Source organism: Anneissia japonica, unplaced genomic scaffold, assembly GCF_011630105.1.
Source record: "Anneissia japonica isolate Jap-2015-1 unplaced genomic scaffold, ASM1163010v1 scaffold287712_len2945570_cov188, whole genome shotgun sequence".
NCBI classification, from domain to species: Eukaryota; Metazoa; Echinodermata; class Crinoidea; order Comatulida; family Comatulidae; genus Anneissia; species Anneissia japonica.
The window spans coordinates 2,389,837-2,403,845 of NW_022704401.1; the positions used below are offsets into that span (position 1 = coordinate 2,389,837).

Consider the following 14,009-nt stretch of genomic DNA (forward strand, 5'->3'; position numbering starts at 1 on the left):
TACAATATAATCATTTGGTCAAATTACAAAGGTTTTTATGGGTTTCACAATTAGTAATATAATCATTTGGTCAAATTACAAAGGTTTTTATGGGTTTCACAATTAGTAATATAATCATTTGGTCAAATTACAAAGGTTTTTATGGGTTTCGCAATTAGTAATATAATCATTTGGTCAAATTACAAAGGTTTTTATGGGTTTCACAATTAGTAATATAATCATTTGGTCAAATTACAAAGGTTTTTATGGGTTTCACAATTAGTAATATTATTCATTTTTTTATTTAATTATTTATTTGTTGTTTATGTTGGGTTTCTTCTTCAGTAGAATGTTACTGAGCGCATAAAACACTATAAAATCACATGAATAACAACACAAAAGATTAAAAAAAACATTGAAAATAGACGAATGATGGAAAGATTTACCTACAATTCCACCACCCCACCCCTCGCATTCCAAATCTGAGTACCCCTAAAAGTAAATCTCCTTCTACCGATTTCAGTACTGACTTTGGGCAAATTTAAGTTTCCTGTAGAACTGGATCTTTTATAGTAGTTATGTTACCGATATTAATAATTGTTTATATTGGCCGGCCTGTTGTTATTATTGCTATCCAATGGCGAAACATTAAGTGCATAGTACAATATCGAAACCACAGCCGAAGTGCAAAAAATGAGGAAGAATACAAAGCAAAAGGAAAGGGAATAAAGGTAAAAATTAAATTAGTGAGAAAATGGGACTTAAAGACAGGCGAAGATGGAGAGTCACGCACAGTCTCAGGTGGAGACAAGTTGGTTCCAAAGCTTCCAAAAATCTCCACAAGTTTTAATGTGTGTGTGTGTTAAGATTAGAGGATAAGATGAGGTAGACTTCAGAGTGCGAGTGTTGTATAATTAAAGAAATAATAATATATTACTAACATATGCTGTTAAACATAAGTCGCCAAATAGTAAATTATAACTTTTTGATACAACCATAAATACGTTATACGTAACTACGCTTGATTGGATATGGACATTAAACATTTTCAATATACATGCTTTTTGAGAAACCTGTTTAATATTACTCCGTAGAAGATTTAAGACTAAGAGTGCTTTAATTAATATTTATCATCCAGGTTTTACTGTCATCATATGTTCACATACTGCCCCTAATTCTTAGTTCTATTAGTAGTGAACACAATTCCGCTTATGCGCTTAGCAACTCAATTCCATTCCGAAACACAAGTTGACCAGGCTTTGTAAGAATATTGATTGTATCGAGAGAAAAAAAGTATCCGACAATATTTGTCGAAGAAGTATTTATAATAGACGGTTAAGCGTTTTCGCATTTCGCTTATCGACATTATTGTAACCTAATCCCAATTCTATTTATCCATTAATGGTCACATGATTCAACTGCAAGACCTGCGTGTCAGGAAAGGTAACACAAGTAGAAGATAATATCGTTAATGTACATTACAACATCCCAGGCGTTCATTGTTTAAATTATGTATTTCTTATGGTTTATACTCCTAAGTAGAAATCGATCGTGCCCAGTTTGCAACATAAGGTAATGTATGTGTTATCCGGCGATCGAACTTTTTGAAGCGTGCCTATGAATAGTGGATCTAAGCTCTCACACGTAGGCTTACTCGTCATTGACGCCCTTTAAAGTTGATTGGTCAGAGATCGCTTAAAACTAAATGTGGCTACGCACACCTTCACAGCCAATTATTTAAAGATTTCAAGACGATTTTTCCAGAAGGCCGATAATCTTAAATGTGGGCTCAAAATTAATTCAAAATTAATCATAACCTCTGCTCGTGGAAAAACTACTTTAAGCTCAATAGTTATGTGGCTAAAGTAATTCGTTAGTATAATTTGTCAATGAGCAAGTGTGGTTCATACCTCGACCTGGATAAAAACATCATCGACCGGGAGCAAACGCATTATGTTGAAACGCTTATACTATTCATATGTGGTGCTAAGTTAATGTATAATCTTCGATAATGTTTCAGTCTGTGAAGTATCTATTTGGTAACATGAATAGATAATGTATATAATAATAAAACAACAACCAAAACAATACTAAACTACTACTAATAATAGGCCTAGTAATAATAATGATAACAGTAATAATAATAATATTATTATTAATTATAATAATAATAAGTATATTAATAATAGTAATGATAATAATAATAATTATTATAATAATAATTTTAATAATAGTAATGATTATGATGATGATAATAAAAAAAACAATATAATTAGGGTATAATTCAATATTTCGTATATTTATTAGATGATATATATTTGAACGATAATACCATAATAAGATATACAGTACTCCAATTAGTCCGATAAATAGCTCTAAATCATTGTTCTTTATTTCACTTACTTAAAATGAATGAGATAGACCCATTGGTTTCGTTATAAACAGAACGAATTATTCAACAGTGTACAATGTGTATTTTGCAAAAATACAAGAGTACCATGCACATAGTGGTAACAAACATAATACAAGATAATTCATAACTGACAATAACAATCTAAGACATTAAATACCGTATCTAATTATTTTTTATTTCTAAATTTTCTGCAGTTTTTTCGTTAAGCCAATACAACGTCGGTATAGTTTTTGGTCGAGAAAACAATTAAATTCAATTCAATAAAGACATTCATTTACTTCCATTGCAGGCAAAATACAGTGAAGATGAAACATAAATCAATATTGATTTGGAGAGAAAAGAACAAGTTCAAACGGAAGAAGGCACACGCTCGAGAAGATGTTTAGAGGAAGACACCTTCTGTTTGGCAGGCCTGAACACAAACAAACAAAGGCCTACAACAAACATCCTAGTCCACACATCAAGCGCCCTGAGCATCTTACATTAGATGGATATGTGCGCTATATAAAACTACACTATTATTATTATTATTACATTCAAGGTTTGCTTTCAGATCTTGTGGGTATCGAGACACTTATTTATCTGGACGTAAGCGCATCAATTGAAACATCTGATCAATCTGAATTCAAACATTATGCCAACCACACGCGTCTAAAATATCGAATATAGATTTGTCAATTCTTACTGATTACATACAGAGCATACACACAGTAGCAGTTGGTACGTGGCTAAAGACAGGATGATTACTGCTTGACAGTGTGCTCAGCTGTGCTCGGCACATAGCGAAAAAACTGTTACAATAATGTGTGAAAGTAAGCAATCGGTTTCTGAATATAAGCTGAATTGATTCGAATTGTATCCGTTAGCTTGGTGCACTGTGATTCGACGTCGGCAGCCAACGCGAATCCATGAGACCGCAGCAACGTGACCAACGCGAACGACAGCTGACGGTCAGCGTACTTGCGTAACGTTTGGCAAGCGTTTACACAGAGCGCGGGCGAATTCATTTGACTAGGGTCGCCCGACCGTCGGGTGGACGCAGTGTGACCTCGGTTTTAGTTAACTTTTATGCGTTTCTAAAATAGCATATTGACCTGATTAACACTGATATGCAACAAATTTTAATAAAAAGGGAAGACAAAAGCAGAAATACAAAATTGACTCGTAACTGACGTAGGCCTACTTTGATGATTTGTTGTCAGCTAACAGATATTGTAAGTCAATCGTGACGCCATCACTGCAACTCCCAATGTTATTTTCCTATCCCCAACCGTGGACTAATATTTCTCTAGTACACCGCGATGAAATTTAGGCTAGTGCTTTTACACCTAGAACTACGACGCGCCGTGCAAACACTCACCCATGTGTTGACAAGTGGTAATTTTAAAAATAACATTCGTAAAACAAGGTATATCAGAACCCGAGGACAGTCACTTTAAATTTAATATTATATATCAAAAATTAAGGAATCCCATGAATCAATGGACCCTAATAAACTAAAGAAACTGAACATTTAATAGGAATATTTGAGGCCTATAGACCTATTTCAAAGACGCAAGGAACAATGTTCAGCTTAGAGAAGGAATTCGTTCGTGCATTAATCTAACTTCGTATAATAATTTTCACATAGTGTATAATACGCAACTATTCTAATTGCTTATTTTTACCTGGATACAAGGATGTATCAATGTGTTATCCAAGCGCCATGAGCCACCCCCAACCAAGCCTTCGAAGTCTGCTCCAAAGTAGTGCAATGCTAAACATTTAACAAAGGGTTGACCCACATAATTTAATTTTAACAGTCAGGTATATATGTTGATGTACGGTAGACCTGGGTTTTCCTTTGTGCTGCCTATTTGGGTACTAGAAGGACCCCGTTGGAAATAAGTTTTTGGACGTAACTTATTACGAAACCAAATCCACTACCGTACATTATTTTGGCTAATCGTTCTTTCTTCCGTCCCTGCGCGTGACTCCTAAATCCAGTCATTTTTCTTGCCGTACGCACTTAATCTTTCTTGTGATTTGCATTTGAACAGAATCACATCTGAACATTTGAACTCTTGGAATGTTTACTTCATAACCCTGAAAAAACAACAGTTAGGCAATCAATTGCCTAATTTATGTAAAGTTATTTAATACAATTTAAAAAAATTATACTTATATTGTTGAGTTTAGGGAAGGAGAAAAATTGTTAATAGTGATAAAATAATTAATAGAAAAATTAATAAAAACGAAACATATGAGAAATTACGGTCGAAGCACAGAATATCCTGAACGATAACATCCATAATTGAATACTTAACATCATTATCACCTTTTAGAAAACTCTTTATATTCGTCGTTCTTTGATTTTTACTTTTCTTATTTCATCTTTTAACTGGAGAAGATGAAGCTCGTTTGGGTTCTATATTTACCAAGTAAGACAAGAAGAGTGATGCGATCGCATTACAAGTTTATTACGATCTAAGCATTTGGCAAGGACTGATTAAGCTCTTCCACAACAAAGATACTTCCTAATGTCTGTCCATCATAAAAGGCCGAATAGTAAAGTTCACGACATACAAACGTTACTCGATCGTCCAAATTTCCTCGTGCAAATATACCTAGTAACTGGCATAAAATAAGTGTCATGATTGACAGGACTGGACAGCATCTCCGGCTCTATAGAGTTTGTGTATCGATTAACAAATACAAAAGAAGCCTATAGTTGCAGGGTAAAATGCTCATTGTAAACAGATACAATATTATAACTGCATTATGGACTTTGTATTCTGACAGTTATTTCAAGTTGAGCTGTTAGCTGTTAAAGTGCCAATCGTTAGTATTTTAAGGTGGATTTTCTTTACAATGAAGCAGATGACGGATCGACAATCCGGAACGCAAACGAAATAGACACACGAAATCGATCAGTTTCGATCGGAAATGTTAGCGATCGATTTAGCATTTTCCCGTCCTAAAAAAGTAGGCTCGTTTAAATTGCAGATATGTAATATATATCGTTTAGATTTGTGTTAAATTGCTTGAAAACATTATTTGAAGAGACAATTTAAAGATAAAATTCCAGGATTATGTAGAGCTTTAAAAATTGAACCTAGGAGTTTAGCTTATATTATTTTCACAAAAAGTAAAATGAGGTATCTCCAGCGGGGTTCGAACCCGGAACCTTTGAATACCACCGTGTTGTACCTTAGAAGTCTAACGCGCTATCCATTGCGCCACGGAGACCTTTTCTAGGAGTCGGGCATAATTCAAAAAATGTGTAGGCCTAGTATCGTTTAGATTTGATTTATATTTCTTTACAAAATAGTTTGAAGATGCTGATTTAAAAATAATATCATAGGATTATGTAGAATTTGTAATATTTAAAGTAGAATTTTACGGTAGCTAATATTATTGTTATTAATTGGCAGTTGTCTTCACAAAAAGGAAAAGGAGGCATCTCCGGCGGGATTTGAACCCGCAATCTTTGAAAACCATGGTGTTGTACCATAGAAGTCCAACGCGCTATCCATTAAGCCACGCAGACCCTCTAGATATTGATCAATGATCAATCATAGGTACAAACCAAAGTGTTTAACTAGGGCATAATTCACTGATGTGTAATAATATGTATCGTTTAGATTTGTTTTAAATTTCTTTAAAAATTAATTGGAAGGTGCGATTTAAAAATAAAATCACAGGATTATGTGGAGTTTGTAAAATTGAACCTAGAATTTTAGCTAATATTATGGTTATTAAAAGCAGTGTCACAAAAACGAACAGTTAAGCATTTCAGGCGGGATTCCAACCGCAACCTTTGAATATCATCGTGTGGTATCATAGAAGCCCAAAGACACTTGATGGCAATTTGAAAATAAAAATAAAATTAAAAGATTTATGTAGAGTTTGTAAAAGGAACGTAGAATTTTAGGTAAAAGTATTGTTATTGATAGCACAAGAAAAGTAAGGCATCTCCGGCGGGATTGGAACCCACAACCTTTGAATATGATCGTGTTGTACCATAAAGTCCAACCAGGGAACAGTGAAATTATTCACTGTTACCTGGACCAACGCACTCCATTGTGCCAGGGGAACGCTTGCTGAGTTCAAATATAGGTAAACGCCAAACTAACTCCGGCATAATTCACAGATATGTAAAAATATGTATCTTCTAGATTTGTTTTAAATTTCTTACAAAAATTAAATTTGGAAAATGACGATTTAAAAATAAAATTACAAGATTATGTAGATTTTGTAAAATTGGACGTAGAATTTTAGCTAAAATAATTGTTATTAATAGCAGTTGTCTTCTTCACAGAAAGAGAAGTTCAAATGTAGATAAAAACCAAAGTATTTAATTCTGGAATAATTCACAAAATTTAAATGGTAAGAAAATTATGTTGAACAAGGTAATTTCAAACATTTAACAGCCGACTGTCTTTATGTTATGAAAAGAATATTGGATTGTGAATACCATCACATATAGTCACAGCTTTTAATATATTTTCTTTGCATATATTATGTGCCGACTGTGTTGTCGAATTTTTGAGACAATTCTGTTTTGTTGAATTATAGCATCCGTAACTTGATTGAGAAGATTTTCGTTATCAGAATATGGAAAGTTGGTATCGCTTTTGCAAACGAAGTTGTCTCAGCTGCTCGGATACAGCACCGGTATCACAAAAGGCCATGTTACTGAAACAGAATTGAATAGTCCTACGTCTAGTAATCACTTAAAAGTAAACTTAATTATTAAGTTATCGCTAAGCTCCTGACACAATAACAGAAGGCTCAAACAGTAAAATGCTCCAAATTGAATAAATTATCCGAAACGTTTAAATGTGTTTATTAATACAACGTATTGCAATTAGCTTAACCACCAGAATTAAACTTTGGCTAATATAAGCATTCTGATTCTAACAGTCAATAGAAGATTCGTTATGGCATGGTTTCCTCATAATATTTTAACACTTCAATTAATTTGGCGAAAGTAAATCCTGTATAATAATTTATCAAACATAACAATTTAATCCAATTTACTAACTATACTACTTTCACAAGGGTTAATTATCCACACTTATGATAATTATCTCACAATTATAGATAGCCTCAATAAAACTTTAAATAGAGTTGCGAAAATATTGTTAACATTGCAAAATTAATCAATAGGCGGCGTAAATTGCTTAGATTTATCTAATACTACATGATAAATATCTATTCTTGGGGAGCTTTATTGGCACAACAAGGTTACCACAAAATTTAATGTTCACACTTAATCGTTTACGCCAATTTACATTTGCAATACATAGGCCTATCTATGAATCATCAACATTCTGTTTCAGTGACTTTATTCACTAAAGTAAAGGTTGATTCACATAGTACAAGGTATACGCGTTTTGACGCAAGTGCAAATAGGCCTACAGTAATGCTTACACGAGTCACCACAGCGGATTGTTTATATACAGATACAATAGACTACAGAGACTTACATTAGAAAGGTTGAAGAAGTCATTTTCACTCATTTATAAAGATACATAAATTAATAATTGCGGATCCATCAATAAACACGAGTAATACTACTTCTAATGGAACAGATGTAATAGTTAATGTTTTATATATTGCACATTATATTATTAGTTATTAAAACTAAATTATGTAATTAACTTAGTGTAAAAACGAGACAATATACAATATACTGTACATCTCAATCATATCAATAATATATACACAAACGCTTATGTATTAAATACTATTATACAGTAACTATGCCACAGTGTTTTAATGAATCATTATTTATCTAAGCTTAAAAAAGATGAATGTATCGATAATTCTATCAAATGCTTATTTGTCTTACTCAAAACAGTAAAAATTACAATTATTAATGAAATGATAATTGACAGGTTCTTTAGGAAATAATTACTTTGATTTGTTTGTTTTTAAGGCTGGTGCTACTATTTCATGTAACCTTTCAAACCCATCAGGTTAGCATACGGTCTGCCCCTCATTCGAACATTCTCAATCGAAGATTTGGGAAGTTTTTGTTCAGTAGTAAATTGACTACACATATGTCTTGGACCAACGGTAATAAAAGGATGAAACGGAGGGGCTAGAAAACTAGGTACGAGTGCAGTTCCCTCTGGCATGCCAGTCAACGATCCAGAGGGGCCCATTAGGTGGGGCCTAGGTAGGAACGCTTGCGATGAAGGCGGTGGATGTGAATACATATTTCGAAGGCGATGGTGAAGGTGAAAGTTTTCGTTCGTGAAAATGCCATTGAATAATGCATGCGGCGGAGGAACTGTAAACAGAAATAAAATTGTGCATTTAACATATAGGGCCTAACCTTCGTTTCTAAAGTTAAAAAAGGTAGCATCATATATACGGTATAGGTCGACTCTAAGAACAATAAGATTGATAATTTTAACAAAATCAAGTTAGACACAGTAGCCATAACCAAAATATTATTTAAATCTTTTATAAGTGTTTATTGCAATAGCAGCAGTAATAGTAGCAGTAATAGTAGATTCTGTTATTGTCTTTATTAGTTATTTTCATGTCTGTAATAATATGAAACGGTCAATACCTGGAAAAGGCTGTAAGGGTGAAGTGGTCAGCACGGGTTGGTCACTTGGCGGCTCCCTTTTTTCAGGTGATTTTCTCTTTTTTTCATTATGATCGTCTGCCACACTCCCGCCAACATTATCCTTCTGGTTTCTATCGCTTTCATTTATCTGCTTTGTCGTGTTGTCATGCTCATCTTGAAGTTCATCTGAGCTTTCATATTTTGATAGTGATGACGTCACTGGTTTCGTTTGTACAGAGGTATCTCTGGGGTCATCTTGGGCTGTTGTAGAAGGGTTACTACCATCCTCATGGTGGTCTTGATTTCTTTGTTGTTTTCTGTACTTAGCACGTCGATTTTTGAACCACACCTATTCGGGATATTATGACAATTCAATATCAAAAGCAATAACAACAATAGCAAAATAATGAAATTAATAATATTAGTAATGTGCCTAATAATAATAATAATAATAATAATAATAATAATAATAATAATAATGGGTGTAAAATGAATTGTTAATTTTTTTATGTGTCTTGTTCAGAGTAGCAATACAAATCAGTATGTCACTGACAATTCAATATCAAAAGCAATACCGGTAACAACAATAGCAATAATAATGATAATAATAATATTAGTAATGTGCCTAATAATAATAACAATAGCAATAATAATAATAATAATAATAATAATAATAATAATAATAATAATAATAATATATCATTATACAATTACAATTGTTAATAATCTCGAACTTAATTAGGTTATTAGCCTATACATAACAAGGATACATCATTTGTTGTGAAAGCAGTAATAAAGTTAAAGATGTATTGTCCCATACAAAAACACCAAAAAAAAAATCATAAACATCATTTGTGAAATTAACAGCAATTTAAACCTATATAAAAAATGTAATAATTCTATACAGAAAAATCAAAGAAACACTTCTAATCACTGGAAATGTTTTATTACTTTTATTTCCATTATCTAGTAATATCAGGGTACACATTTTTAAAATTCAATAATTACTATGCTCATGTTACTAATTTGTATGTTACTGTGAAATGAGTAAGTTAATTTAAAAGTAATTTTTTAAAGATTTTTTGGTACTTTTCAGGGGACAATACACCTTTTAATGATAATGAATTGATATATCAGTAATCATAAGAAAATATAATTCTATTGTCAGTAAAGCTCGGTTTCCATAGAATCGCTCATCCTATAGGGGACAGTCGTCGACAGTTTCCGGGAAGGTTGAAGTTGGTTTAACTTTGCCGATTGAGAATCTCATAGTGCATTTGCTAGCTGCCCTGACGCAACCGGGAAGGCATCCCGATTCGTTTGCAACGCAATCGGCAAAGTTAAACCAAGTTCGACCTTTCCGACAACTGTCGCCGATTGATACATATTCAATTTTTGCTAACCTGTATCCTAGCTTCTGGTAGGTTGGTGCATATTGCCAACCTTTCCCGCATTACGACATCCGGGTAGTGAGTTTTAGCGAAAGTTTTCTCAAGTGCGGCTAGCTGCTGGTTTGTAAAGGCCGTCCGACTGCGGCGCTGTTTTCGACTATTCCCGTACCTTGCCTCAAGAAGTATATCTATAATAAAATAATATTAATATTGATAATAATAATAATAATAATTACTACTACTACTACTACAACTACCACTACTACTACTACTACTACTACTACTACTACTACTACTACTACTACTACTACTACTACTACTACTACTACTACTACTACTACTACTACTACTAATAATAATAATAATAATAATAATACTATTACTAATGATAATAATAATAAATAATAATAAAAATGATGATAATAATAATACGATAATAATATTGAATAATAATACTGAAATAATAATAATAATGAAATAATAACAAAGATAATATTTTCAATTGTATTTTCACTAAGCAAACACACTGACCATCAAGGCACATCATACCAAAGTAAGTTGTATGTCACTTGCTTAAACAAAAATAACACCTTTACTTTTATTGTTATGTGCTACATAAAATTCGATCAACTTTCTCACGTCCCGCTTTGAAATTACTCCACGCTCACGCCTTTTTCATATTTCGGATCATTACTTCGTCGATAGCAGAAATATGATCGTTTAAATTAGATTCCGTTGTCACCTAATTCACAGTATTCTAAAGTTCCAAGTGCATCACCTTCAATTACGATTTGTACATGATCGACAAAATGAGAAATTCAACCCTGTCTAATTCGTTTAAGTCCCTCTTTCAATCTTTTGTCTCCGTCTTTCGATAGATTTGTCTCCTCGATCTTCCCTTAAGAATAGTTCGAAAGCAAGTTGATGCAATGAAGTCCTATCTCAGGAGAGAATTAATTGAATTACTAAGCAGCCCCAGAAGAGCCACCAGCGGCGAACATGATGTGATTCTGTTTAAATGCACACACGAATTGGTAATCACTATTGGAAAGGGCGTTGAAGCAGCTCATACGATTTCGCCTGAATTTTATTATTGAAAAACTTATGTTTTTGTAAGAGGATTACTTTTTACTGCCGGGATAAACAATTAAAATCAAAAGATTATATTGTTGGTAATCATGTTGAATTAAAGCTGAAGTTATTAGCTCAATAATACCAATTGCAGCTGACTCTAACTCTAATTGAGTTTAATCCCTCAAAGTGATAAGTATTCATAAGCATATTCCAAAATTATTTGACTTACATGTTGACTCTTAAAACAATACAAGAATTACAATATTAAAATCATACATGATTATGCTACAGTGAACGATTAAGTAAACCTTTGCTGCATTTAACACTCTGTAATCAAATTTCATATGCCATTGTTTACTTTTATTGTATAAAGATGCTTATAAATATAAAAGCTTGGACGTAATTGAGTTTGTTACATTGTTCCATCAATGCCAGTAAATATTAAGTGTGATTAACTTAATAATGCGCTTTATCGGCATGAAGAAACTCGTGCTTTGTGTTTTTTATTTGCTCCGTATTTTTTCATATAGGCCTATTTTAGATTACAAAATATTTGAAATTAATAAAGTAATAACAAAATTAGAAAAAAATTAAATGAAAGTAACAATCTGGCAATTTATATAACATAGACATATTTTACATGTATTGGTTATATATTGGCTGACAAGTTTTCTGTCAATGTCTTTGTCTTAAGGTGATTAACCAATAAAATCTACTGTACTTATATATTGCTTTAATAACTAATTTTATATAATAATTTAATATTAATAATTAATTTGCTAAGTTTACTTTATCATTTAATGTCATAAAATGGAATAATGGAATAAATATAAGCCTATTTAGTTTAAAGAAAATTATGCAATGATTATTATTCTAACATGATTTACAATATTGAAGGTACGGAATTAAATAATAATAATAATAATAATAATATCAATAATAATAATAATAATAATAATAATAATAATAATAATAATAATAATAATATCAATAATAATAATAATTAATATAAGCAATTTATTATTGAATTTCATTATTAAAGATGTTAATGAGGGTATATCGTTAAAATCCATAGATTTTATCTGAGATCTATTCATAGGCCTATCACAAATTTCTACACACCAATGTTCAAATAGGCCTAGTGGTTTATTCTTCAGTAAGGCAACAGATTGCCAATAAAACGGTTAAAACTCAAATCGACATTAAAATTAGAAAAATTAGTCTGAATCTTCGTTTGTCATTTAATGAGTATAATCTACTTCAATAATTATCGTCTGACGGGTAAATTAACCGGTGAAGCAATTATTCCCACCCGCTACCTATTTAAAGTGTATTTATTCTCACTCTATGTTATTTGTTTAAGAGCAAGATCATGAAATTAGTTGGTAGGCTCGTTAATCTTACTTCTAAACTGTTCAGTACAATCGCCAGTTTCGATTACAATGACCAATCTATGGAGAGCATTAAATGTCGGTTATAATTTGTTCAAAGTAGTCGAAAGACGGGTCTCAATTGTTTCAGCAAACATCGTTGTGAGCATAGCCGTTTCTGCACGCCGTTTGTGGACCAAATGCACGTTCGATTAGCTCGCCTAGTCAGTCATCAATCAGTTTTTAACAAATGCTAAAATTAAAGGATCTCGTAGAGTTCTTTCAGAAACGAAATCAAACACATGTATCGAATACCAGAAGTACTGGATAAGTGTTGTATATCTGGCGAAAATACATTAAAACAACACATCGAGTGTTGATGGGTAAAGCCATTTCTTAAGCAAACCCTTTAGTCGGACTTTGATGGATTATTGGTATTATATGTCGTCGAAGATGTTGACTAGGTTGTCCGTGTATGTAAACATTACACACATTAGTTGATTCAGGCATAAAACTGAATGAACACTAATTACTAGTTAAATAATAAATTCATGATGTTTACTGAATTTGTTCCAGGGGTGTGTGTTTCAAATGTAAGTGTTCTTGAGATAATTCAATCTAAATCGTCTTCATCTTCTATCGTGGTTGATCTTAGCTATTATACTGTCATTTAATGTTACTAATGAGAAACAAATGAAACGAAGCAAATGAAGGAATAATTTTTTGTACATATTATATAGTGAATTAAACTTAAAGTTCATATAGGTTTATACTGAGACAACTATTATTGTCTCAGATTTATGTGAACGTTATATAAAGCTCTATTTACAATTTTAAATTTAATGTAATAAATGTTTACTTTATCTATATATAGGCATGATATTGTCATCTCATCCATAATAGGCAAACCATGTGTAATTTTCAAATATACCTTGAGAGTTTTAACAGAACTTAATACAATTCACCAATTCGAAACCCCTGTAATTCCGAGATCATCTAATTCGAGTCCATATTTTCAAAGTGACAATGATTTAAAAAGTATTTTTTCTTATGTACGGTATAACTTTCGTCATTTTGTCTCTATATTATTTAATGTACTTGTAAACTATTGAGAAATGTTGACGTTGTTAGTCATAAGCCAGATTTGGCTGGTCTCACTGTGACGAGAGTGAGACATTAATAACGAAATATACTTCAAAATTTTGTTTTTATCATCA

The 14,009-nt window shown here is 32.2% G+C and overlaps 1 protein-coding gene across 1 annotated transcript; it reads right to left on the bottom strand.

Moving 5' to 3' along the window:
- Positions 1–6,697: 6,697 nt before the first annotated feature.
- On the bottom strand, positions 6,698–10,532 carry LOC117104647 (diencephalon/mesencephalon homeobox protein 1-like). Its single transcript, XM_033245527.1, has 3 exons — positions 10,361–10,532; positions 8,958–9,306; positions 6,698–8,672 (listed from the first exon to the last, which is right to left on the bottom strand). The coding sequence occupies exons 1-3, from the start codon at positions 10,409–10,411 to the stop codon at positions 8,326–8,328; spliced, it is 747 nt and encodes a 248-aa protein (XP_033101418.1). The 5' UTR covers positions 10,412–10,532; the 3' UTR covers positions 6,698–8,325.
- Between the last annotated feature and the right edge of the window lie 3,477 nt (positions 10,533–14,009).